Genomic DNA, 27,459 nt, shown 5'->3' with positions numbered 1-27,459 from the left:
TCAGTACTAAGTGGGGCAGGTCTTTTCCTGCCCATGGTAATGGAGAATTAACCCCCTCCCTCCTCCCGTGGCAATATGCGTGACAGAGCTAATCTCACTGCAGCTGGCAATAAAAAAGCCTAACGCAGCTTTGTAAAGGGGGGGGGGGAAGCGGGAGGGTAAGTGACTTGCTCTAAGACAGGAATATGGGTGAGATTTGAATCTTGGCTTCCCTGATTCTTAGCCCCCTGCTCTAAACTCTAGACTACCTCCCATCCCTGACTGCATCACTTCACAGCGTGAGGAATGGCTACAGTAGCGGGTCAACAACCAGAGAGCCCAGTTCAAACCCCAATGCAGCTCCTCGACTCCCCCGAGGTCCCATTTAACCTTCTACTACCCTAAGGTACAAACTCAAACAGCGAGCCCTTCAGGGACAGGGCATTATCCACTGTACGTGAATGTAACTCAGCTTGAACTACAAAGAGGCATGGGCTAAACTCAAATAAACATATTTTAAAAACTAAAGTAACTAGTCCTGTTAATGAAGGGATCGGGATGTTGATGCCTGACAGTTGTGGCTTGATGTACTGTACAGGAAAAGTCTTTTTAAACCAAATTACCATCCTTGTTTTTTTTCTGAAGCATTCCTGCTCTAACGCTGGCTGCCTCCAGGAGATATGTTATACTTATGCGCTCACAGTGGTAAGGAGACTGGATGCTTAATAGAAGCACTGGTGATGCTACTGGTGAGCTTCACCCAGAGAGGATTGGGACGCTCTTCCGGAGTCTGTTATAGGAGAAAACCCCCTCCAGGGATTCAAGACAAAGTTGGACACGTTCCTGCTAAACTGGACTCATTTAGAGCGCTGGTCTTTGACCTGGGGGCCGCCGCGTGAGCGGTCTGCTGGCAACGATGGACCACTGGTCTGACCCAGCAGCGGCAATTCTCATGTTCTTAGTAATCTTGTGAATCAAGAAATTTATCCTTAGGCCTTCCTAATGAATACACTACTGCATTCTCTCCTTGAGTCTCTGGAGCCTTCTGGCATCCAAAGGCTCAAATCAAGGCCTCTAACCGCCAAACTACTACTACTAATGATTTGTATAGTGCTACTAGACATACGCAGTGCTACACAAAATATAACTGAGCACTACCCCCAGAACAGCTGCTTTAATTTATTCCCTGTTCTCTACTTCAGTGATTCCCAACCCTGTCCTGGAGGAACACCAGGCCAATCGGGTTTTCAGGCTAGCCCTAATGAATATGCATGAGAGAGATTTGCATATGATGGAAGTGATAGGCATGCAAATTTGCTTCATGCATATTCATTAGGGCTAGCCTGAAAACCCAATTGGCCTGGTGTTCCTCCAGGACAGGGTTGGGAACCACTGCTCTACTTCACTCTACCACTTTCTTTTTTAGTTTATGATATTTTATTTTTAACTCTCATTCATTGTTTTGCCACTTGGTTTTTGTTTCCTACTTTATTATTTAAATTTCATTTAAATTTCCCAAGAATTCTATAGTTTCAACGGTTCTCCCTTCTGCTTCTATTTCCTATCTCCCCTCTTTTTCAACCTTTCAAAGTCCTTTAGACCATTGTAGTCTTATTAGAATGTTTATTTTCTTATTTTTCTCATCTATCTCTATTTTATTTTTTCATTACTTTACTAATTGTCATTTTTCTAGGTACTTTAGTTAGATTGTGAGCCTTCGGGACAGTAAGGGAATATCTAAGTACCTATTTTACTTATAATTTTAATGCACCCTATTGTCTATTTTTTCTGTAAACCGCTTAGAATCCTAACGGAGTTTAGCGGTATATAAGAAATAAATTACATTACATTACATTACCATATCGCCCTTTTTTAAAATGTATTTTCTTCTAGCCTAGCATCTGAGGGGAGAGAGGCTAGTTCTTTACATTGTCCGTCTGTTTGTACATATAGATTTATTTGCGCAGGTGTAAAGTGGAGCTGGGAGGAAGGCAGAAGCTTGGGCAGTTGTTGAAAGATCGGTGCTGCAGAGATTCCAAGTGCTTTGTACCAGAGGAAGAGGCAGGACTGGCCCTGGCCAAGAAGCCAGCAGATAGTAAGGGATGTGAAGGGGGGAGGCCAGCGAGAGCACCCTGGAGCACACCCTCCCCCACCCTCTAATAGCTCCATATCTTACCACATACCTTCTAAACCTAACATTCCTACACACACTGTACCCTCAAAAGACAGCCTCACACAGTCTCCCACCATATATCCTCCACTCACCCATATCTACAGAACCCCCTCGGTTCGTAGTCAAAAGCGCGCGACGACAAAGGCGTGCCGACAACTCAGCGCAGACAACTGAGCGGAAGGCGGAAGCACGCCGAAGAAAAACAGTATTTTAAGGGGCTCCGACGGGGGTGTTGGTGGGGAACCCCCCCACTTTACTTAATAGAGATCGTGCCGGCATTGTGGGGGGTTTGGGAGGTTGTAACCCCCCTCATTTACTGGAAACTTTTTTCCTCTTTTTTAGGGAAAAAGTGAAGTTTTCAGTATAATGTGGGGGGTTACAACCCCCCAAACCCCCCATAACGCCGGCGCGATTTCTGTTAAGTAAAGTGGGGGGTTCCCCCCCCCACTCCCCCCGTCGGAGCCCTTTAAAATACTGTTTTTCTTCGGCGCGCTTCCGCCTTGCGCTTAGTTGTCTGCGCTGGATTGTCGGCACGCCTTTGTCGTCGCGCGCTTTTGACCTGTCACCAACCCCCCTCTCTCCCCCCACACACACTACTACTACATTTATCACATATATAGCGCTGAAAGGTGTACGCGGCGCTGTACATTTTGACATTTAATAGATGATCCCTGCTCCGAAGAGCTTACAGTCTAACTTGGACAGACACACATGACATATAGAGTAAAGGATGCAGAACCCAAGGTAAGAAGAGTCAGGAGCTGAAAACAGTCTCAAAGAGGTGGGCTTTTAACTGGGTTTTAACAACGCCAGAGATAGAGCCTGCCATAGGGATTGGGGGCAGCTTGTTCCAAGCTTACAGCGCAGCAAGGTAGAAGGGACGGAGTCTGGAGTTGGCAGAGGAAGAGAAGGGCACAGATAAGAGGGACTTACTAGCTAAGCGGAGCTTGCGGGGGAGGGGGGACATAGGGGGAGAAAAGTGAAGAGAGATCGTGAGGGGCAGTTGAGTGAGTGCATTTGTAGGTCAGTAAGAGGGGTTTGAACAGTATTCGGAAGCGGATGGGAAGCCAATGAAGTGACTTTATGAGAGGGGTAATGTGAGTATAGTGGCTCTCCCGGAATATGAGTCATGCAGCCGAATTCTGGACGGACTGGAGGGGAACGAGATGGCTAAGTGGAAGGCTCTTCCCAACATCTTCAACAAATCTGCCACTCATCTCAACAAAAAACTGTGGATACAGATGTTCTGGAGATAATTTATTAAACACTGACATATAAAACCATGAAAATTCAATTTAAAAAAGTACAATGATAAAAAATACAGTGATAAAAATCCAACCGGCCCCTACACGGTCCGTGTTTCATCGGTGGATTGTTTTCACTGTGGATTATTGGGTCTCCCCAGTTTTCTTTGTTGTGCTACTCATCTCAACAAGACACAAATGCAAACCGTTTCCAGTTTATTCCGTGTCACTCACAGGAATAAACTGTTCACATACACCACCCTTCCCCATACAGATGACATAAAACTTCTCCCATCTTACCTAATTCCATCCCGCCGAGACCATTATATTGGGGTTCTCCCCATAAAATCCCCCAGGTAGACATGCCTGAGTCTGAAAATGGAGGAAGAGGACACGCACCACTGTGTAATACGGTTCATAGTCAGTGGCGCGCAAGACAACAGCGCGCCGACAATCCAGCACCGACAATTCGGCGCAAGACAGAAGCGCGCGGGGGAAAAACTAATTTTTAAGGAGCTCCGATGGGGGGTTGGGGTGGGAACCCCCCACTTTATTGCATAGTGTTTGCGCTGCTGTTGGAGGGGGGTTCGGGGAGTTGGAACCCTCCATTATAGAGAAAACTGAACTTTTTCTGATTTTTTTCGGGAAAAGTTCAGTTTTCTCTATAATGTGGGGGGTTTCACCCCCACACCCTCCCGCAACAGCAGCGCGAGCACTATGCATTAGAGTGGGGGGGTTCCCCCCCCACACTCCCCATCGGGCCTCTTAAAAAAATTAGTTTTTCCCCCGCGCGCTTCTGTCCTTGGGCCAAATTGTCAGCGCTGGATTGTCGGCGCGCTGGCGTCTGGCGCGCGATTATCCCATCACCGTGTAATACTAAGGGCCTGTTTTACAAAGCCGAGCGGCAACGGCCCCGAAGCCCACAAAGATTTAAAGGGCTTCGGGGCTGTTGCCGCGCAGCTTTGTAAAACAGGACCTAAGTATGCAACTTTTTAAACTTATGAATATTTTAAAAGGATACTGTCCAAAATGAGGGTAGTCAGTGCCTTGTATGCAGAAAGATCCTTCATCTCATTTATTTGGTTGAAGGAAAAATCCACCTCCTGAAAAAAAAAAAAGTGAACCAGACTTTCTGTACTATCTTTTCAGCTAGCTTTAAAATTCAGAAACAGATCCTCCGAGTAACATAGAAACATAGAAATAGACGGCAGATAAGGGCCCACGGCCCATCTAGTGTGCCCACCTTAATACAACACAGAGAAACATATAAGACTATATTCTATGTATGGCAATAAATAATCGGCACTGAAAAAAGCGCAATTCTGCTATTCTATAAATGGCGCTCCAAGTTGAGCACAGTTTATACAGTAGAATATTCTTAGCGCCAGGATCCAGGACTAAGGGCTCCTTTTATCAAGGTGTGGTAGGCGGTTAACGCACGGAATACCATGCGTTCAACCGCCTGCTGCGCTAGTCACTAACACCTCCATTGGCAAAGCGTTAGTTTTAAGGCTTGCTGCGGGGGATAGCAAGTGATGAAATGTCCGACGCGCTAACCCCCGTAGAGCGCCTTGATAAAAGGAGCCCTAAATTTAAGAGCGACCATTTACACCAACAAACGTGGGATCAATCCCTGCACCCAACTTAGGTACAGATCAGGTATATTCTGTAACAGTGCGCACAAATCATTGGAATGCCCACAACCCACCTAGGCCACCCCTTTTCAGACCTGTGCTCTAGAATTTAAAACACACTTCTTTATAGAATACGCCTAAAAAGATACATGCATAATTATTTTCAATTAGTGCAGATAAATTGTTATTGCTTAATTATCAGTACCTAATTATCAGTACCTTAATTATCAGTACCTTGCTATTTAATTAATTATATTTCTAATAAACTTTCACTCAATGTTTCCAAATCTTGTGGCTTACTCCTTCCCATTAAAAAATCCGAAACATTACCAGGAACAATCTACATCAAATCCACGCCCCTACTTATGGATACTAAAATAAAACTACTGGGTGTTACTCTAGACAGAGATCTCACTTTCCATGATCACATAAGTACAGTTGTAAAAACATGCTTCTTTAAACTTCGTATCATTCGTTCACTTATTTCCACTTTAAATACTGATTCGATCACTATCCTTATTCATTCTCTAGTCATTTCTCATCTAGACTATTGCAATTCATTACTAAACGGACTACCCCAAAAAGAAATCCGCCGTCTACAGATAGTACAAAATACCGCAATTAAACTCATCTACCAGACGGGAAAATTCGAACATGTTACTCCGCTCCTAAAGGAAGCACATTGGCTCCCGGTTACATACCGCATAACTTATAAAATTTTACTGCTTTCTTTTAAAATCAAACTTTCACATCTACCTTTATTCCTGGACAAATTACTAATACCCCAAAGTTCTCCCCGTACCTTACGATCTGCTGACCAAAAACTCCTCTTCATTCCCTCCATAAAAGAATCTTACTATACTAGGAAAACAAATTTTGCTATAACAGCCCCTACACTATGGAATTCTCTCCCTCAATCTCTTCGAGACGAAACTGATTTACCTAAATTTAAAACTAATCTTAAAACTTTCCTATTCAAGGATGCCTTCAATAAATCCTAATCTTTTATATCCACTTATCTACTCATCCTTTTCAAAAATATCTTTTTCATTTCAGCGCACATCATTTATACCATGCACCCTTCTCCTCCATGTTCTATCCCTTCCCTCTATCTCATTTCCTCAAATATTATGTAACTTTTTCCCTCCTTCCCAACTTTCCTCACAGTCACGTTTGTCAGTATATGTTTAATGTGTTTTTATTAATTTTTCCAATACACTATTAACTAGTTCTAACTTTCCTTCTTATTAATTTCTTGTTTTTTTTTTAAATTGTAAACCGGTCAGATATTTGTTTTATGATCGGGATATCAAAAATCAATAAACTTGAAACTTGTACCTTGCTATTTAATTAATTTGTGCAGGCAAATTGGGCGAATGTCCAAATTTGCACACACTACCCAAAGCACCATATATAGAATCCAGGTGATGGAGGGCAATTCTCTATAGATTGCCTAAAAATTGGGTGCCGAGATTATTTATTTACTGGGATTTATGCTCAAACATTTTTATTGAAGGAACAAAATGAAAATACATTCATATAATACATAATATTAATAATAACAATTTATATACTGCAGGACCGTGAAGTTCTATGCGGTTTACAATGATTAAAGATGTTACAGATTGAGTGGAATAAACAAAGTACAGACTTGGTGATTAACAGTTCTAGAGATCGTTTGTTGAGGACTAAGATTGTATAGGTTGGTTTCCTAAGTATTTCCTTACAAATAACTTCACATACTTAAAATTCCACTCCATATAATCTATCTATAAAATTATCATAAAATACATTAATTCCTCCAAACATTTTAAATGACAAATCATAATCCCCCATTATCACCCCCTCCCTTCTCCCTCTCCCTCCCTCCCCTTCCCCCCTCCCTCCCTCCCATTCTCCCTTCCCTCCCAGGATGAAAGGTGACTAAAACATCCAGGTTTTGGAATGCAATTAAGACAACCATAGCTTCAATGTAACTGGGATTTATTAACCAAGTTTTCATGAAGAGATTCACTCAAAGTGGTTTATAATACACTGAATAGTAATCAGATACCTTAAGTTTGGAGAGTCTCTTTCATTTGAAAGAAAGCTCTGGATTGAGAGGGCATAGGATGAAGTTAAGAGATGATAGACTCAGGAGTAATCTAAGGAAAGACTTTTTTTTACAGAAAGGCTGGTAGATGTGTGGAACAGTCTCCCGGAAGAGGTGGTGAAGACAGAAACTGTGAGACCTCTTAGGGAGAGGAGGAGACAGTGGATGTTGCAGATGGGCAGACTGGATGGGCCATTTGGCCTTTATTTGCCATCATGTTTCTATGTTTCTATAACCATAAAGTTCTATGACATCACAATGCAGTTGTAAAGAGCCTTAGCCTATAGGAAGAGGAGATGCAAATGTTAAGAGCCTTAGCCAATAGGGAGAGGAGGTGATAGTGGATGTTGCAGATGGGCCATTTGACCTTTATCTGCTATTATGTTTCTATAACCATAAAGTTCTATGACATCACAATGCAGATGTAAAGAGCCTTAGCCTATAGGAAGAGGAGATGCATCTGGTTACTGAAATGCCCTTTTTGGGTCTGTGAGGAAAGAAAACCACTCTGTTTGTTTTGTCTGTTGTTGCCAATGTCTGAATTTATACTGTACCTTAAGATTCCTGGGTGGCTTGAAATCAAAGTATGTGTCCAGCTCATTGTTTGAGACATTAAGCTCTATCAAATATGGCATGTGACTGATGCAAGACAAATCTAGAAAAGAAGAGAGTCTAAATATAGGGAGAGTCTTTCAACCAACACAACAGAAAAATTGCAAACAAGCTGAAATCAAACCCACTACAAAACTGTTCTGTACCAAAAGAACTGCTCAGTGGCTTAGCAAGGGTAGGAGGCACCCCCCACCCTCGTCTTCCCTGCCAAATACACACCTTCTCTTCCCCCTGCAAGAGCAGCATCTCCAACCTGCTGCCCACGCCGACCTCAGCTCTCCCTCTGATGTCACTTCCTGGTTCCACAACCCCCCCTTCCACCCCCACGCCCCCTTAACATAGTCTAATGTTGCCTTGAAAAGAGGACTTCTGTGATTCTAAGAACGATTTCATTAAAGAAGCAAATTTCAAAATATTTTAGTAAATGCCTCCATTGTCTTCCCTTCCTGGGTAAAGGAGCCCTGCAATATAAAATAAAATTCCATAGGATCCTGAGTGACATAACATGGGAGAAGCTATTTATCTATCGTTTATTAAAATTATCACCTTTTTGAAGAAATTAACTCGAGGTTAGATGCAGCAAGTCTAAGTGAACATAGACACTTTTTAATTACAGTGATAGTGACAAATCAGACAAAATGGGCATTTCCCTTCTCCCTTATTTCAGATTCTTCTTCTTAATACTGAATAATAAAGTATTTGTTCCCCAAAGGTTTTATTATGTTAGCATTATTAATGCGTACTTTTACATTAAGGTGCATTAATAGTAACTAATCCCTTTTTACAAAGCCGCACTTGTGGCCAATGGCGTAGCGAGGGTGAGAGGTGCACGAGGCAGTGGCACCCTTCCCCCGCCCACGCTCCTTCCCATGATCCCCCCACCGTACGCGTGCCCCCCCTTCCCTCTAGTTGATCACCACCACATGGAACTTCAACATGCTCCTTGCGAACCCGTCATCTCTCCCGCTGATGTCACTTTTTAAGCGCAGAACCCAGAAGTGACACCGACGGGAGAGATGATGCAGTCGTGAGGAGAATGTTAAAGTTGTTGCTCGTGGTGATGAGCAACTAGAACTGTGTGGGGGAAGGGAAAGGGGGCACTTGGTGAGGGGAAGAGGTGGGGAGCAGAGAGGAGGAGGGGTGCCACGCCCCCACCAACATGGCACCTGGGGTAGACCACTTACTACACCACTGCTAGCATCTGCCACTGTGGTAAATGCCCCAAAGTCCTTAGGGATTTAAATGGATTGTTTGGGGGGCAATTATTTGAACAACTTACTCACTGGGTCTCCAAGGCTGAATCAGAGCTCCCCGCCATTAAAACAAACTCTGACGCCATTACAAAACTGCAGGCTGAATTCAAAGATATGGGGAATAGAAGCCGGAGGAAGAACATCTGCATTCTTGGGATGCCTGAGGGTGCCGAGGGAACCAACATGGGAGCCTTCCTTATATCTTGGCTCCCCAATATTTTGAATATTGAGTTCATATTTTCTTTTCTTTTCCAGGGAGCATTCTTGAATATTGAGTTCTCCCCGGCCCTGGAAATTGAGCGCGCCCACCGCACTCCCTCCAGGCTGATCCAGGGATCTACACCCAAGACCTATTGTCGCCAGGCTCCTTTGTTTCCCCCAGGTGCGGTGGGCGCGCTCAATTTCCAGTACCTTCCTCAGATCCCATCACCTCGCAACAAGGATGCACTCCCAGTGGGAAGAAGTGTACAGTAGGTATTTGACTGCTCATTTTGCGAGTTAATGCTTGTTTTGCGAGTCACAAATTTAGCAAATGTTTTGCTCGTCTTGTAAAAGACTCGCAAACCGCGTTACTCAAAAACTGAGGTTTGACTGTAAATAAAGGGCTCCTTTTACAAAGGTGCATTAGGGCCTTAACGTGTGGAATAGCGCACGCTAAATTGCCACGCACGCTAGCCGCTACTGCCTCCTTTTAAGCAGGCGGTAATTTTATGGCTAGCACGTGCTAATCCAGTGCGTGCGCTAAAAATGCTAGTGCACCTTTGTAAAGGGAGCCCAAAATGTTCTGTTTTCTAAATAATAAGGGGTTCACTAAAGGGTTTACATACAGGCTACATGCTGCACAGCTCACTGTATACTTACAGATTGCGTGGCACTTAACGCACACTAATTTGTTAGCATACATTAGTAAAAGGACAAAACCAAAATCAAGTCACTGAATCATTCTAACAAATTTATTTTCCCTGCGTCAGCACAGCAATGCAGTTATTTACCTAGTGTATAACTGCATTTTTTAATGCTAAACTAATGTATGCTTTTTTAGATTCTTACATACCTGTAATATTATTATATGAGAGGTCCAAATGTTGTATATACACATATTCAGAAAGAATTTGAACATTCGTTAGGTTACCACCCTGTGGAAAAAAAATAAACTTATTACTCAGGGCTCCTTTTACAAAGCCGCGCGACTTTTCATCACGTGCTAACCCCCGCACTGGCCGAAAAACTACTGCCTGCTCAAGAGGAGGCAGAAGCGCCTAGCGCGGCCGGCGATTTAGAATGCTATTACGCGCGTTAAACCGCTACTGTGAGTTTGTAAAAGGAGCCCTCAGTATTAGTCAGACTTTAAATTAGAAGGAAGACCTTTTCAGGGCAAAGTCTCTATCTAATCCAGTGTATCGCAAACTGTGTGCCTCCTGAGATTTCAGGTGAGCCGCAACACACTGGCGAGGAGGAGAGTCATTCCGCACCGGCTGCCTTCAGGGTTTTGGCCAGGTACTAGGGACCTGGATTGGCCACCGTGAGGACAAACTACTCGGCTTGATGGACCATTGGTCTGGCCTAGTAAGGCTATTCTTATGTTCTAACTCTATGCCTATAAAGCAGGGGTGTCAAAGTCCCTCTTTGAGGGCCGCAATCCAGTCGGGTTTTCAGGATTTCCCCAATGAATATGCATGAGATCTATGTGCATGCATTGCTTTCAATGCATATTCATTGGGGAAATCCTGAAAACCCGACTGGATTACGGCCCTCAAGGAGGGACTTTGAGATCCCTGCTATAAAGGATCAAGGCGATTTACAATGAGGCGGTACGAAGGACAAAGGCTTTCCTTTTTGTGATGCTCACCTGCAGGATCAGATTTAAATACGCCTGCTCAGTGCCAGATCCAGAACGACCTAATACAGACAACCCTTCAGCAACTGCTTCTGCTCTCAGCACCCCAACAAATTCATCCTGAAAAATATTTAATCAGAGATGAAAGCATGAATGCGCAACTAATTTAATACTTATTAACATCTCCAGTCAACAAGCACTCTGCCTGAAACAGTGTACATAACTGAACCAACAGCATAGTTGCGCCAAGGACCAGTGCTTCCATTTAGCAAACTAAGTGGATGCCTAAAATGGGGTGGGAGGGAGCTTGGCAAATGGCAGTCCAAATATTTCCCCCACCCAGGAAGGAGAGGGCAACACAGTCAGAAATACCAGACAGATTGGGAGGTAAACACGGAAGCATATGGACAATGAAGGCCTGCCCTGTTCCTGCCTACTTGGATGCAGACTTCCTGTTATGGAATAGGCAGGGATACGACAGCCTTCAGTGCATGACTGAGGCCTTGCGCTTCTTCAGTGCTAGGGGTCAGTTGGAACTCTGGCTATTCTGCACAACTGCTGGGGGAGAGCTGGTTACAGGACTGAAGGAGGTATGAGGAGAGACTGGAAGCCCTGAATATGTATACCCTAGAGGAAAGGAGAGACAGAGGAGATATGATTCAGACGTTCAAATACTTGAAGGGTATTAACGTAGAACAAAATCTTTTCCAGAAAAAGGAAAATGGTAAAACCAGAGGACATAATTTGAGGTTGAGAGGTTGAGATTCAGGGGCAATGTTAGGAAATTCTACTTTACGGAGAGGGTGGTGGATGCCTGGAATGCGCTCCCGAGAGAGATGGTGGAGAGTAAAACTGTGACTGAGTTCAAAGAAGCGTGGGATGAACACAGAAGATTTAGAATCAGAAAATAATATTAAATATTGAACTAGGCCAGTTACTGGGCAGACTTGCACGGTCTGTGTCTGTGTATGGCCGTTTGGTGGAGGATGGGCAGGGGAGGGCTTCAATGGCTGGGAGGGTGTAGATGGGCTGGAGTAAGTCTTAACAGAGATTTCGGCAGTTGGAACCCAAGCACAGTACCGGGTAAAGCTTTGGATTCTTGCCCAGAAATAGCTAAGAAGAAAAAATTTAAATTGAATCAGGTTGGGCAGACTGGATGGACCATTCGGGTCTTTATCTGCCGTCATCTACTATGTTACTATGTTACTATGAAGGTTTGCCTAGAAGCAGGGGTGTCAAAGTTCCTCCTCGAAGGCCGCAATCCAGTCGGGTTTTCAGGATTTCCCTAATGAATATGCATGAGATCTATTAGCATACCATGAAAGCAGTGCATGCAAACAGATCTCATGCATATTCATTGGGGAAATCCTGAAAACCCGACTGGATTGCGGCCCTCGAGGAGGGACTTTGACACCCCTGGCCTAAGAATCAGGTGGTGGTGGGGAAATCAGGCTTTAGAATTTAGCAAATTCTTTATCATCTCACACCCACCTCCACATATGCTAACATACATACACACACATTTCATTATTACTACTGCAGTATTTTAATTGCCTTTTACTTAGGGCTCCTTTTACGAAGGTGCGATAGATCTTTAACGCGTGGAATAGCGCATGCTACATTGCTGCAGGCACTAAACCTTAACGCCAGCATTGAGCTGGCGTTAATTCTAGAAGCGTAGCGCACAGTAATTTCCTGTGAGCGCTAAAAACGCTAGCGCACCTTAGTAAAAAGAGCCCTTAGGGTTGCCAGTTTTTACATTTGTAAAATCCGGACCCCCAGACCCGCGTTCTATGCTCTCTCATTCCAGAGCTTCCTTTCAATTGACTCACCTCCTGTGCATTTATGCCACACAGGTATTTAAATATTTCTCTACTATCTCCTCTCTCCAGCCTTTCCGCCAATTAAATTATGCATATGACCGCCAGTGTTTTATAACCTAAGTATGGAAATGTGCATGCAAGATTATAGGTTAGTCTTTAACTTCTTTGCTAGTTTCACTGAAGTCAAAAAATTATCGGGCCCTGATGCTCAAACCACAGTATTAAACACCGTGATGGGAGTGATTTTTTTTTTTTTACTGGTGATACTCAGCGCAATACATGGAAATTATATGCATGATATTCGAGCAGAGTAGCACTGGTAAAAGAGGGGAGAACTGTGGCTGGCGCCTGCTCAGAAAAGTAATCGCTAATCACAGCTTCTCCTCCTGCCTGCAGCCTCCCTTCTTCCGTCTGCCCAGCCGCCATCAGCGGAGAGAGCAGCAGCAGCAGGCTTAGCTGAAGGGCTTCCGCTCAAGAGCTGCACCTATATACAGTATATATATATATTAAAAAAAGCCTCCTCATCTCTCCCACCGATCCTCACCCAGCCATTCATAGCCCACCCTGTCCTCCCTCTCACTGATCCCCCAGCCATCAATAGCCCCCTGTCCCCCCTTGTGCCGAGCCCCCCCAACACCAAAAAGTACCTGGGTTTCAGTGGGCCTTCCCCCACACCCACACCTTGTACCTTTTTGTAGAAATGTTTGACAGGAGGAATGTCAACGCTCATAGAGTTCCTAAGAGCGTCAGAACACTTACTTGCTGGCCCACGGTAGAAATCTCTACTGCAGCTTTGTAAAAAGAACCCATAATTTTGTTAGGGGTCCAAACGGAGGTGTAGCTAGATGGGGTGCAAGGGAATTGGCCGCTCCCCCAAATGGATGTTGGATGAAATGGTGCCTATGCTGCTCAGCCTATTAAGGTCTGCACCCCCCCCCCCTCCATGTCAAAACCTAGCAACACTTCTGGGTCCAAACCACCTCTGTAGTGGTTCTGGTGTTAAAAATCAGCAGCAGCAAAAGTCAGAAATACTGTGCACTGCACTGATAACAGCTGGATTACATAAATGCAATTCATAGATACAGACTAGTTTATTACATTAGTACATATTTGCAACCAAAGCACAATTATTCTACTCATCTTTGCCTTTTATGATATGGTCTTCTTGTAACATCAAGCTGAAGGCTTGTACGAGAGAGGAATGAACAGAACAGTGCTGAAGTCAAACCCTGACAGTGCCACATATGTGTTTTATTTATATAAAAACAATTCGAAATCACTCCGCCTGACAGCAGATAGTAAAAAAAATGGATAAAGAGATAACGGTTCATAGACATCCCCGCGAAAGACAAAGGCGCGCGCCGACAACTGAGCGCAAGACGAAGGCGCGCGCCGAAGAAAATTACAGTTTTTAGGGGCTCCGACGGGGGGTTTTGTTGGGGAGCCCCCCCAGTTTACTGAATAGAGATCGCGCCGGCATTGTGGGGGGGGTTTGGGGGGGTTGCAATCAGTGTTCCCGCTAAGCTGCGTTGGCCTGCGCTCACGCACAAAATATTACATCGCAGCGCAAAGTTTCTCTTCACAGCGCACACACGCGTCGGTAAGGTAAGGGGACGCATTGGGGGGATTGCACTTCCCCACAATTGCCATGCTTCGGTTCCTCTTCTTCCTTCCTTCCTCCCCCCCCCCCCCCCGCGGGACCCTGCGGCACCATCAATGTTACCTCCGTAGCTAAAATCCACACTACAGTTTTGTAAAAGAGGGAGGGGTTAGTTTGTGATTACATATTCCTTACTAGGCGAAGGTGTTTTCTGTGTTCTGTGTGTTCGAAAGACATGGTTTTCTGTTAGGATTGACGGTGTAGGATTGATCTGTGCTGGTCTGGCTTGTTTAGTTTTACAATGGGTGTATTGATGTACTGCTCACTGCAATATGTAAGATGCTGCCTTTTCCTAGGTACTCATGTGTGACGTGTGGTTTGTTACTAAAAATCATGTTTTTCTTACAGATGGGGGGGGTGCCAAAAAATGATGGGCCCCGGATGTTACATATGCTAGGTACGCCACTGTATGTAAAGATACCAGAAAGCTGGCGTAGCAAAAACTTCTAAGTTTTGAGTATTTAACCCTCCCACAATCTCACGGGCACTCGTTTCAAGTTTATTGAGATTTTGATTTAAACGCAATATCAAATATTTTCAATGCGTATAACAAAAATAAATTTGGGGAAATAAATAAAACCATTTGAACCAGTGTTCCCGCTAAGCTGCGCTGGCGTGCGCTGGCGCACAAAATATTACATCGCAGCGCACACGTTTCTCGTCACAGCGCACGATCGGAAGAGGCGTACGGCAGATGGCAGGGCGGCGAGAGGAGAATCGGGCGAGTTGGCTCATAACTTGCTGGCGCCCGATATTTTTGGCTCACGGTGAAAAAAGTTTGCTCACAACACCCGCCCGCTTAGAGGGAACACTGGTTGCAATCCTCCACATTTTACTGTAAACTTAACTTTTTCCCTAAAAACAGGGAAAAAGTGAAGTTTTCAGTAAAATGTGGGGGTTACAACCCCCCACAATGCCCCCACAACGCGGCGCGATCTCTATTAAGTAAAGTGGGGGGGAGGTTCCCCCCCACGCCCCGGCGCGCTTTTGACCTGACACCAGAGATAACTACAGTTATACAAAATCATCTTCATCCAGGACACTCAGATCAAAACAACAACATCTACTAACTATTCCGTCTTTAAAAATAATAGGGACCAGGAGATCCACTATCTTTTCGGTCATAGCACCCCAACTCTGGAACAATTTACCACTATATTTACATAATGAAAAATTCAAGCGCTCCCTTAAAAGCTTTTTGTACAAGGATGCTTTCAAAGCATAGAAAACATTATCTACAAGTACTAAATCCTAGTTTTTAATGAGTTTTATGAGTAGGTCGCCAAAATATTCTTTATTTTATTTTATATTCTGGTTATGTGATCCCACCATATGTGTTTTTCCTTAAAAGTTTCTTTTTCTTTCCTTAAAAATTGTAGTTCACCCCCCTTTGCCTTTTGTACCAGTTTGTAATAGAATGTGAAAATTTGTTTATATTATCTTGTTTTGGTCCTCCCCAATTTTTTAATTATTTTAAAAAACAATTGTTATACGCATTGAAATATATGATATTGCGTAGATAAATCCCAATAAACTTGAAAACTTGAAACTTGTAAAAGACAATGTTATGCTGAGGAGGAAGATTGAGGCCCTTGAGAATTGTAATCGTGGTTAACAATTTACGTCTGATAAACTGTCCCAAGATTCCCTCAATCACTCCACGTGATATGATTAAACACTACTTCATTGATGTATTGGAAATACCAGAAAATTCCCTACCTCCCCTTACAAGGGTTTATTATTTACCTATAAAGTCTCAAGAAATTCAGGACCGTGACCAGCAAGAAGGTCCTTTGGATGTTTCTGCACTTTTGGAGAAATCCGATACAGAAGTAGCTTTTCCAGCTGCTTTATTGTTAACTGTAGCGTTATCTCCAGATAAAGATTGGATTCTTAAATTGTTCTTTAAAAATAGAACTAAGGACTTTCTGGGGTTAAAAATACAGATTTTCCCCGACGTTTCGAGAGAAACGCAGAAGAGGAGACGAGAATTTCTAACGTTGAAATCAGGGGTGACCCAATTAGGGGGTATTTTCTTTTTACCGTACCCTTGCAAGTGTATTATCAGATACCATCTAGGGTTTTTAGAAATTGGGGATTTAAAGGTATTTCTTATTTAGCACATTTTTTGGATGAGAATGGTAAGATGAGGAGTTTTCCTGATCTTTCTTCCATTGTAGGAAGGGGTCCTGGATCTTTATTTGCATATATGCAATTGGTAAATTATTTAAACAAATTACAAAGAATGGATTTTTCAATTGGAGTACATGGAAAAATTCTTTCTTTTTTTAATCAATGTGAAGATATATCTATTTCTGTTTCCTTATTACATAAATGGTGGTGGGATTTACTACCTGATCGTACATATGAAAAAATTTTACAGAATTGGAGTGAGGAATTGGGAAGTCAAATTTCACTTTTGGATTTTACACAAGCTATTAATAGAATCCCAAAAGTTTTGGAGGGAATGTTCATTTAGAGTCTTACATAGAGCTTATTTTTCACAAATTCAAGCTTTTCATGCCGGTTTAATTAATACCCCAATTTTGTATTAAGTATAATAAGGATCCTGGTACTTTAGTTCATGCTTTTTGGTCATGCCCTTTAATTAGGTCATTCTGGTCTGCCATCCTGTTATTTTTAGGCTCAATATGGGGTAATTCTGTTGTAGATTCATCAAGGGGAGTAATTTTTGGAAAAGCTGCGGCTTTTGGGGTTTTTGGTAAAAAAAAGTGTCTCTTATTTCAAAAGGCGTGTATAATAGACATAAATGTATTATGCAATTTTGGTTATCAAAAGAAGCTCCTAGTTTTTGGTATTGGAGGAATCAATTTCATCGTCTATTGTTATTTGAGACTTGGGAAGTTAGGCGTTCGGCTAGGAAAATTTGTATATTTATGGAAATTTGGGATCCGTATATTCAGAATCTTTCAGCTAAGGCAAGAAGTTTAATTCTTAATGATTTACATTGAAGCTATGATTATTTATCTAAAATTCCAGTTCTTTATTTTTATTATTCTTTGTTTTTGTCAACTTTCATTGGGTTTGGGGGGGTTTAGTATGAATCTTTCAATAAAAAAGTTAAAAACTAAATTTTGGGGGAGGATAGGGGGGAGAGGTCAATAGGAAAAAGGAAAGGGGGTAGGAATTAGGGGGAGGGTATTGAGAGATGTAATGGGTATTTTGGAAATATATTTTGAAGAAATGAAAGATATTTGATGGAAATTAATATGATGAATTTTAATTTAATGACTTTTATTGTGTTATAATATTGTATATTTACTGATTTCTTCAATAAAAATGTTATAAATTAAATATGTGTTTGTAGATCCTTCTCACTTAGTTAGTTTTCTCTCCCTAAAACGCTTGGAAAAGGATGGTGTAACAACAACTACTGTATAGACTGAATAAGTCCTATGTTTCAGCATCAGTTATACATATCTTTAGTATAAACATTATACTTCAGTAATTACTCTTTTTTCTACTTCTTGGATCACTTATGAGGACTTGAGTGTAATTAAGGAATGTATTATTATTTGATGAATTCTGTTCAATTTGTTATGTCTTAGATTATGCTTTCTGCACAAGATGTAAAGCTTGGAACATAAATTTTGAAAAGTTAATAAAATATATATATATATATAAAAAAAAAAAAAAAAGAAATCATTCCACCAAATATTTGTGTTCAGGACAATGCACTTAAGGCATAATAAGGAGGGAGAGTTATATTTTAAGTTCAGGTTTATTACATTTGCTTATTTGCTTAGGGTCAAACGTCCACAGAAGTAGTTACAATATAATAATAAGAAAAAAATATAAGAAAATAACTCCATACAATAAATAAGTTTTACTTGCTAATGATCTATTTTCTGATTTTAAACAGCTCTAATCGAGAAGACCATGTGTACTGATTAATATTAATTCATAATAGTCTGTCAGCAAGCATGATTTTATTGCTGGACCACACAAACGGAAGGAATGTGAGAACCTCCAGCAGAGACAGAAACCTATTTATTCAGAAAAATGTATTTGCTCTCCTATCTGAACCAGCGATGACACCTGGACAGCAGAGCCCAGGGTCTTAACGAGAATCCAGTATCCCCCGAGCCTGTTAATGGTCAGTGCAGTGGGCCGAGACTAGAGGAGCCAAACTCATTCCCACTGCAGCGCCTTGTAACTCTGGGGAAGTCATTAGGGAGGGGGAAATTCATCAAGGGGCGCTAAATGCTATAGTCCAGTGGTTCTTAAACCTGTCCTTGGGGACCCTCAGCCAGTCGGGTTTTCAAGATATCCCTAATTAGGGCTACCATATGGCTGCAGAAAAAGGAGGCCGGATTGAAACATCTGGGTTTTACTTCCACTGAAAGCAATGAAAGTAAGGAGGACGGATTTAGACATCCGGGTTTTACTTCTGTTGAACGCGATGGAAGTAATGAGGATGGATAAAGACATCTGGGTTTTACTTCTACTGAAAGCAATGGATGTAATGAGGACGGATAGAGACATCCGGGTTTTACTTCTGTTGAACGCGATGGAAGTAATGAGGATGGATAAAGACATCCGGGTTTTACTTCTACTGAAAGCAATGGATGTAATGAGGACGGATAGAGACATCTGGGTTTTACTTCTACTGAAAGCAATGGAAGTAAGGAGGACGGATTGAGACATCCGTGTTTTACTTCCACTGAAACAATGGAAGTAAGGAGGATGGATTGAGACATCCGGGTTTTACTTCCACTGAACACAACAGAAGTAAGGAGGACGGATTAAGACATCCGGGTTTTACTTCTGTTGAAAGCGATGGAAGTAAAACCCAGATGTCTGTATCCGGCCTCCTTTTTTGGGAGCCATATGCATACAAAAGAGACCCGTGACAGGCATGCAAATCTGCCTCATACCTATTCATTAGGGTCTGTTAATGAATATGCATTAGGCAGATTTGCATGCCAGTTGGATTTTCAAGATTTCCCTCATGAATATGCATGAGGCAGATTTGCATGCCAGTCAGGTTTTCAAGATATCCCTCATGAATATGTATGAGGCAGATTTGCATGCCTGTCACACAGGTCTCTCTCGTATGCAAATCTGCCTCCTGCATATTCATTAGGGTCTGCTAATGAATATGCATGAGGCGGATTTGCATGCCAGTCGGGTTTTCAAGATATCCCTCATGAATATGCAAGAGGCAAATTTGCATGCCTGTCACACAAGTCTCTCTCGTATGCAAATCTGCCTCCTGCATATTCATTAGGGTCTGCTAATGAATATGCATGAGGTGAATTTGCATGCCAGTCGGGTTTTCAAGATATCCCTCATGAATATGCAAGAGGCAGATTTGCATGCCAGTCACATAGGTCTGTCTCGTATGCAAATCTGCCTCCTGCATATTCATGAGGTCGGCGCCCCTTAACCCTTCACCCACCTCCATCTCGCCCTTCACATTGTCCTTGGCTCGCCAGTCCCTCAGCGCCTGCAGGTCGGAGCCGGGGTAGGAGCGGGGGGCCTGGGGGTCGTCCGTCTTCTTCGACCGCGTCATTTTCCCGCCCACTGAGCGCAGCCTAGGAGGTTCCCGCCGGGCCGTCCACCGCCATGTTGTTTATCGGCCGGTTACCTGGAGACGGGACCGGACGCGGAGGCTGCTGGGAGTTGGAGTTCGCGGGGCCGCGCTCGGCTTTCCCGCCAGACGCCGAGGTCAAGATTAATTAGGCCGCAACGAGCTTCTCGAGTAGAGTCGGTTTAGGTCGAAGGCGAACGAAACGGCAGATCCGTCTGGATCCGCCATTTACCCGGGACCGGATCCCTCCTCAGGATAGACGACGTGGCAGAAGCTGTTGTTCTAAACCTTGTTTTTAATCAAAGCATCTTGAGCAGAACATTTGGGGTTGAAGTGAAACTGCTGAGGTTTCAAATAATAATAATAATAACCACCACCTTTTGAGGGACATTGAGTTCTCGGCATGAGGGAGGCGAGGTGGCTTCAGCACTTTGTTAGGGAGAGGAACCTTCAAGAGAAAAGCAAATAACATAACATAACTTGATTTTTCTATACCACAAATCAGTGAAATACAAAATAATATGAAAAGGAATACAGCATCTTATATTAAAAAGACATTAAAAATTAATGGAGTAAAATTAATTATGTTAAAGATAAAAGCACAGATTAAGAGATAAATTTGTCAAATAATACTGTCTTAATTTCTTTCTAAAAGCACCATAGGACAGCATGGCTCCGCTGATATAATTACCCAACCAGGACTGTTTGCTTGAAAAGCAAGCATCCTGTCTAAATAAGACCTAAGTTTGCAGCAGTGGCATACCAAGGGGGGGGGGGAAGATCCGCCCCGGGTGCATGCCCCAAGGGGGTGCACAGCCAGTCACCATCCCTATTCTGCCGCTGCTGCCTTTCCTTAACCAGCAGCAGTGGCAGTAAACAGGAGTGTCTGCGGGTGCTCACTGGCATTGCTCAGCTTGTGGCTGGCTCCCCTGGTGAAAGCCGTGGGCATCCGCTCCCCGCGTGATCTGCGACTGCGTCAAAAGCGTTCTCTCTGACGTCAGATAGAAGGCTTCCGACGCAGCCGCAGATCGCGCAAGGAGCGGATGCCCGCAGCTTTCAGCAGGGGAACCGGCCAGACATGCTGGGCAAGGAAGGGGGGTAGAAATGCTGTGCAGTGAAGGGGGGAGAGATATGCTGCTGCAGCAGCACCCAATTGGGGAGAGAGAGGGAAGAAGGGAGAAGGAAGACAAGGGAGAGGAACCAGAGATGCCAAGTCCATGGGAGGGAGGGAAAGGAAAAAAGGAAAGGAGATACCAGACCATGGAGGGGGGAGGAAGACATGCCAGGGCATGAGGGAAGGGAAGGAGATAGAGATACCACACCATGGTGTGGAGTGGAAAGGAAGGAAGGAAAGGAGAAGAGAAATAGAGATGCCAAAGCATAGGGGAGGGGGTGGAGACAGAAAAATGGAGAGAGGGTGAAGCTGAAATGAATCATGTGCAAAGGAGAGAAGGGACCCCAGATATACAGTTTATTGAAGGGACATAGAAAGAGGCAAGATGCCATATGGAAGAGAGAGAGAGAGAGAGGGTGGACAGTAGATGGAAGGGGCAGAGAGAGTGTGGGCAGTAGCTGGGTGGAAGGGGCAAATAGAGGGCAGATGTTGCATGGAAGGGAGAGAGGACAAACACTGTATAGAAAGAAGAGAGCAAAGAGAAGATGATTAAAGCATAGACAAAGGTAAAAAGATTTTTTGTTGCTTTACTTAGAATCAAGTAGTATTGTAACTGTATTGATAAAAGTTTATAAATAGGAAATGGAAATAAGACAATTTTTTGGACTAAACCCCTTTCCTCAGGATAGGATACCATAACAGCAGTATACTGTACTATTCTGTTCTGAAGAAAGATTTGGCCTCTGAAAACTAATTGAAAAATGGATTAATCCAATAAAATGGTATTTTGATTAATCCAATAAAATGGTATTTTCTTATTTCTCATTATTTGTTTTATTTGCATTGGTTAATTTGTAAAGTGGTGATTGTTATGTATCTGGTTTTTTTTTCAAATTTATATCTACTGTCTTTATATTTTGCACAGCATTAGGGGACATGTGTCACTGTTTTTGTGGTGTTGTGGTGTTGCATTGTATGCAGATCTGGTTTCTTGGCAGTTCAGTTTAACTTTTGTCTACATATTTCTATTTTTAGTTTGTGATTATTCCATATTGGGCAAGGGTGTATGTATCTCTGTTCTGCGTGTATGAAAAGGACATAGTTTTCAGTTGGCATTGACTACAGGATCAATTGACTGTGCGGGATCTGGCTTGTTTAGGTTTACAATGTATGTGTTGGTGTTCTAGTGCTCACTGCAGTTTTAAGATGCTGCCTTTTCCTAGGTACACTCTTGTTGTGCGATATGTGGATTGTTACTAAAAATCATATTTTTGATATAGATGGGGGGTATCAAAAAATGATGGGCCCCGGGTGTCATATATGCTAGGTACACCATTGGTTTGCAGCCTAAAATCTTCAGGTAAGCAAATAGGTAACAATTCCTGGTTATCCTCACGGGGTTATATAGCACGAAATGAGATAGCAGGTATGTAGGTGCTAATCCCCAAACTGTCTTAAAACAGAGGCATGAAAATTTAAACATTACTCATGCCTCCACTGGTAACCAGTGCAATGATCGGCAGTAAGGACTGATATGATCGCTTTTCTTCAGTCCAAATATCAGGTGAACATAATTTCTGGCTTTATCACCATAGCACTTCAGGTGAGTTACCTAACCGTATTCTACAATTATAACAAGTCAAAGTAGAGAGGGACTCAGTCCTGAAGCCACACAAGGGAGCAAAGAATGGAAACCCAAAGGACCTTCAAGTTCCGGGCACTTAGACTTCAATTTATAGATGGACCTGACCCACCTGCATCAAGAGCCATTCCGTGACATGGAAAGAACAATTAATGAAACCAACCAAAATCATCCAACAGAATAATACCCGCAAGAAAGAGACACCGTAGCGCCCACCACCAGCCCCTGACACAGGTGGATATGCCAAAACACAGTGACATGCCCAGAATCACAAGGAAATGCACTGGGAGCTGAACTCAGAACCACAGTGTGCTGAGGCAGCTGGTCAAAGCACTAGACTACTATTCCACTGACAATATGTAAGTTGTAAGCATGAAGTAGCACATAGGACGGAGAAAAAAAAAAAATCAGAGGTCCAAAAAGCGACAACAGGGAAAAAAAAGAATTCTAGTGTCCTAGAGTGTCAAAGAAACTGTACCAAGTGTTGGGTGCACTGAAAATTCCCAGAGAAATGGAGTGCCATAGGCAAAAGTAATGCAGAGGTCGGCTAGGAAGAAAAGAATAGAATGCATTGAAGGAGGAAATGCAATGGTGAAACATCTCGACTGACCCGAAAGGAGTAAAGGAGAAAAAGAGCCAGCAAGAACATGATATAATTTGAGACATGCATAGAGGCTCAAGGAACAGTAGTGAGACTCGGTTGCATAACCTTTCAGCATAGGGGCTTCAGCTCCACTATAGAGGCACACTACTCTCTTGGGGTGAGCTGTTTTTAGAGGAATGGAGAAAACTGTGAAGATAGCAGTATGAGATGTGACATAACAAACCTAGTAATAAACTCAATCACATACCCCATTCAACCCACTCTAAAACTTCTGGGAATGACGATAGTCAGATGCTGCACCATGCAACCACAAATCAACAAAACAATACAGAAATCATGTGCGGTCATGAGAAACCTAAGGCAAGTTCGAAAATTCTTCGACAGAAAGCAATTCCAACTCTTGGTCCAGTCCCTAGTCTTAGGTCTCCTTGACTACTGCACCATCCTCTATCTCCCCTGCCCCGCAACAATGATAAAACAACTACAAACAGTACAAAACACAGCCCTGAGACTAATCTATTCACTAAGAAAACACGACCACATCACCGAAGCATACCTTGACTCACACTGGCTCCCAATTCAAGCAAGTATACTATTTAAATTCTACTGTCTACTATTTAAATCCATAAATGGTGACAGCCCAGCCTACTTGAACAACCGCCTAATCCAAACTACCACAACCAGACACCGGAGAACCCAGACACCATTCACATATCCTCCAATCAGAGACATCAAACGGAAAAAACTGTATGATGGCCTTCTAGCCACACAGGCAGCAAAACTTGACCACCAACTCTCTAATCGACTAATCGCGACCCCAGACTACAAAACTTTCAGAAAAGAAATAAAACCTTGCTATTCAAGAAATCGATGAAGACTAACTAACACTGAATGAAACATTTCAATCCTCTGAAGCAACCCGCTCTACTCTGTAACACCTCTGGACATGTCCAGAAATCCTCTTCTGTAATCTGCCTTGAACCGCGAGGTAATGGCGGAATAGAAATCACTAATGTAATGTAATATAATATAATAATAAGGCCTGCTGATCTGCTTCTGCAGGAATGCCTCTAGCGGTACTCCTCTGCTGGTGCCCAGTCTTCCAGCTCTGAGAGCCAGAATTTTCCCAACCAGAGAGCCACCTCTTATACGGTTTGTATGTGTGCAGTGCAAACTCATGGATTTCAAGCTCTTTAGAACCCTTGAAGGGATTGGAATTGAAGCCTCTGTGCAGCAGTGACAGTGAAACAGTTCTGGTGAGCTACATGAAGTGAATGAGGAATAATCAGAGGATTATACAAGAACTAAAAATTTTTTCAGGTGGACCAAAAAGAATACAAAGGAGGTTTGAAAGCCATATTATCATCCAAACTAGGATGTGTGAGTGACCTCCTCTTCTCCTGCAGAGACTCAGAGACCTCCAAGTTCATGAAAATAACGAAGGAATTTAATCTTTCTGGTATTGTCTTCTTTGGGTGTGAATGGAGGAATTTGATGTTGATGCACCAGTACCGCTAGGATACAGCACAAGAGAAAGAGTCCATCTTGCCAGGTACCCGACTCCAACTCTAATAATTTCTTATAGAAAAATAAAATGCCGAAACAAAAAGAATTACAAACATTTGTGAGATAAAGCATTCATGTTTGGTTTTTAATATAGCCCTGGGAAATTGGTGAAAGATCCAGCAGGAAAGACCAACTGCACGGGTCGAGTGAAAGGAAAGCTGAAAAGCTGTCGGCGGGGATAAAGGCTTCAAAAACGCCTATAGGCCCCGAGATTGAAAATAAAGAAATTTAGTTGAAATTGTAAGGGATTGATGAAAAAACCAAGTATTGAGAAAAAAATGATGAAATTAAAGAAAAATACAAAGTGGGAAGGAAACTTGACTAGACAAAGTTGAGATACAAGTTTTTCACTCTGCGGAAAATGAAAAACTGATGACTTTGCAAAGCTGGTATTGGATGGGAAGGCACTCGTGCATGCACGGTGCAGGCAGTCTTAAAGCGTTTTACACTGTCCGTACCAGGCTCTGTGGATGACGTCACCTACATGTGATAATATGCTGCCTGCTTGTCTTGGGATAAACACCTTTCAACTAAAATGTCCAATATATAAAAACCTGCGATCGACTAGACACCTGACTTTATCCATTCAATATCAACTAGCTACCCTATAGAAACATAGAGTATGACGGCAGATAAGGGCTGGCGGCCCAACAAGTCTACCCACTCAAGACTAGCCCTCCCTCCCTGGGGTATCCATTTTTTAAGCATAACTCTGTGGTACCCCTACCTGTTTGTCCCATTGATTCTTGAAGTCGATCATGCTACTGGCCTCGACCACCTGGCCTGGAAGACCATTCCATTGATCAATCACCCCCTCGGTAAAGAAGTATTTCCTGGTGTCGCCATGAAATCTTCTCCCCATGAGTTTCAGCAGATGCCATCTTGTCGCTATGGGACCCTTTAGAAAAAAGATTTCTTCCTCCACTTCAATTCATCCCGTGACGTTTTTGAATGTTTCTATCATGTCCCCCCTTTCTCTGCGCTTCTCGAGAGAATATAAGCGCAGCCTGGACAGACATTCTTCATATGGGATGTCTTTAAGTCCTGATACCATCCTAGTGGCCATTCTCTGGCTCGACTTCATCCTCATCACATCCTTCTGATAATGCGGCCTCCAAAACTGGACACAGTACTCCAGATGGGGGTCTTACCATGGCCCTGTATAGCGGCAGTATGACTTCAGGCTTTCGGCTGATAAAGCTCCTTCTGATGCACCCCAGCATTTGTCTGGCCTTTGCTGAAGCTTTCTCCACCTGATTGGCAGCCTTCATATCTTCCCTGATGAGGACTCCAAGGTCCCTTTCTGCAGTAGTTCTTGTTAAGTTTTCCCCGTTCAAGGTGTAAGTTCTGCATGGATTTCCGCTCCCAAGGTGCATTACTTTACATTTTTTGGCATTAAAGTTTAGTTGCCAAGTGCTGTACCATTGTTCCAATAACAGCAGGTCCTGTTCCATAGTGCTCGGCCTGGTTGCACTGTCCACGGTGTTGCATAGTTTAGCGTCGTCGGCAAATAATGTAATTTTGCCCCGAAGACCCTGAGTCAGATCCCTTACAAAGATATTGAATAGCATCGGGCCAAAGACCGAGCCTTGCGGTACTCCACTGGTCACTCTCGACATTTTTGAGGGAATAACGTTTACCATCACCCTCTGAAGTCTGCCGCTTAGCCAGTCCTGCACCCATGCTGTCAGTGTTTCTCCTAGTCCCAACAAGTTCATCTTGCTCAATAACCTACGGTGCGGAACACTATCAAAAGCCTTACTAAAGTCTAAATATGTCCAGGACTCACCCCCATCCAGTTTTTTCGTTACCCAGTCAAAAAAGCTTATCAGATTGGATTGACAAGACCTTCCCTTTGTAAAGCCATGTTGGTGGAGATCCCTTAATCTCTCATTATCCAGAAACGTGTCCAATCTGTTTTTAATCAGTTTTTCCATGAGTTTACTCACTATTGACGTGAGACTCATCAGTCTATAATTTACAGCCTCTGACCTGCATCCCTCTTTGTGGAGTGGGATAACATTGGCAGTTTTCCAGTCCAGGGGAACTTTTCCCTTGCTTAGGGAAAGATTGAAGAGCCCGGCCAACGGCTCTGCCAGGACATCACTCAATTCTTGAAGCACTTTAGGGTGTAGATTGTCCGGGCCCATAGCTTTGTTTACCTTTAGTATCGATAGCTCCTGGTAGACTTCGCTCGCAGTAAATTCCCTGTCCCGGAAAGGGTCCTTCGAACTTCCCTTTGTCTGTAGCTGAAGACCAAATCCTGGCGCTTTGCAGGTGAAGACTGAGCAGAAGTAATTATTGAGTAATTCTGCTTTGTCTGCGTCCGAATCTGTATAGCTGCCGTCTGGTTTCTTTAGCCGCCCAATACCGCTCGTGTTCTTCTTCCTGTCGCTAACGTAGTTAAAAAAAATTTCTCCCCTTTCTTCACCTGCCTAGCTATGCTCTCTTCCATCCGGAGTTTAGCCTCTCTGACTGTCGATTTAACTCTTCTGGATTTAGCTAGATAGGTTTCTTTAGCTTCCGGTCATTGTGATTGTTTGTAGGTAACGAATGCCTTTTTTTTTTTGCTTTACTAGTTCTGAGATTTCCACGGAGAACCACTGTGGTCTCTTCATATTGCGTCATTTGCTCACAGTTTTTATGTATATGTTGGTTGCTTCATGCAGGGT

General features: G+C 43.1%; 1 protein-coding gene across 4 annotated transcripts in view; it reads right to left on the bottom strand.

Annotated features, from left to right (window-relative positions):
• LRGUK (leucine rich repeats and guanylate kinase domain containing) overlaps nucleotides 1-19,914 on the bottom strand; it is an 87,877-nt gene extending 67,963 nt beyond the window's left edge. For 2 of the 4 annotated variants that reach the window (XM_033957542.1, XM_033957543.1), the window contains exons 1-5: nucleotides 19,730-19,914; nucleotides 10,837-10,944; nucleotides 10,042-10,123; nucleotides 7,677-7,777; nucleotides 4,418-4,499 (exon numbers count right to left, since the gene is read on the bottom strand). In XM_033957542.1, the coding sequence (XP_033813433.1) occupies nucleotides 4,418-4,499; nucleotides 7,677-7,777; nucleotides 10,042-10,123; nucleotides 10,837-10,944; nucleotides 19,730-19,843 (487 nt within the window). In that variant the 5' untranslated portion in view covers nucleotides 19,844-19,914. Of the gene's footprint in view, nucleotides 1-4,417; nucleotides 4,500-7,676; nucleotides 7,778-10,041; nucleotides 10,124-10,836; nucleotides 10,945-19,729 lie in introns of those variants that run through there. The other 2 variants (XM_033957544.1, XM_033957545.1) reach the window with 2 other exon arrangements.
• Between the last annotated feature and the right edge of the window lie 7,545 nt (nucleotides 19,915-27,459).

Source organism: Geotrypetes seraphini, chromosome 9, assembly GCF_902459505.1.
Source record: "Geotrypetes seraphini chromosome 9, aGeoSer1.1, whole genome shotgun sequence".
NCBI classification, from domain to species: Eukaryota; Metazoa; Chordata; class Amphibia; order Gymnophiona; family Dermophiidae; genus Geotrypetes; species Geotrypetes seraphini.
The sequence above is the reverse complement of the archived record's forward strand: the minus strand, read 5'-3'. Positions and strand labels throughout refer to the sequence as shown.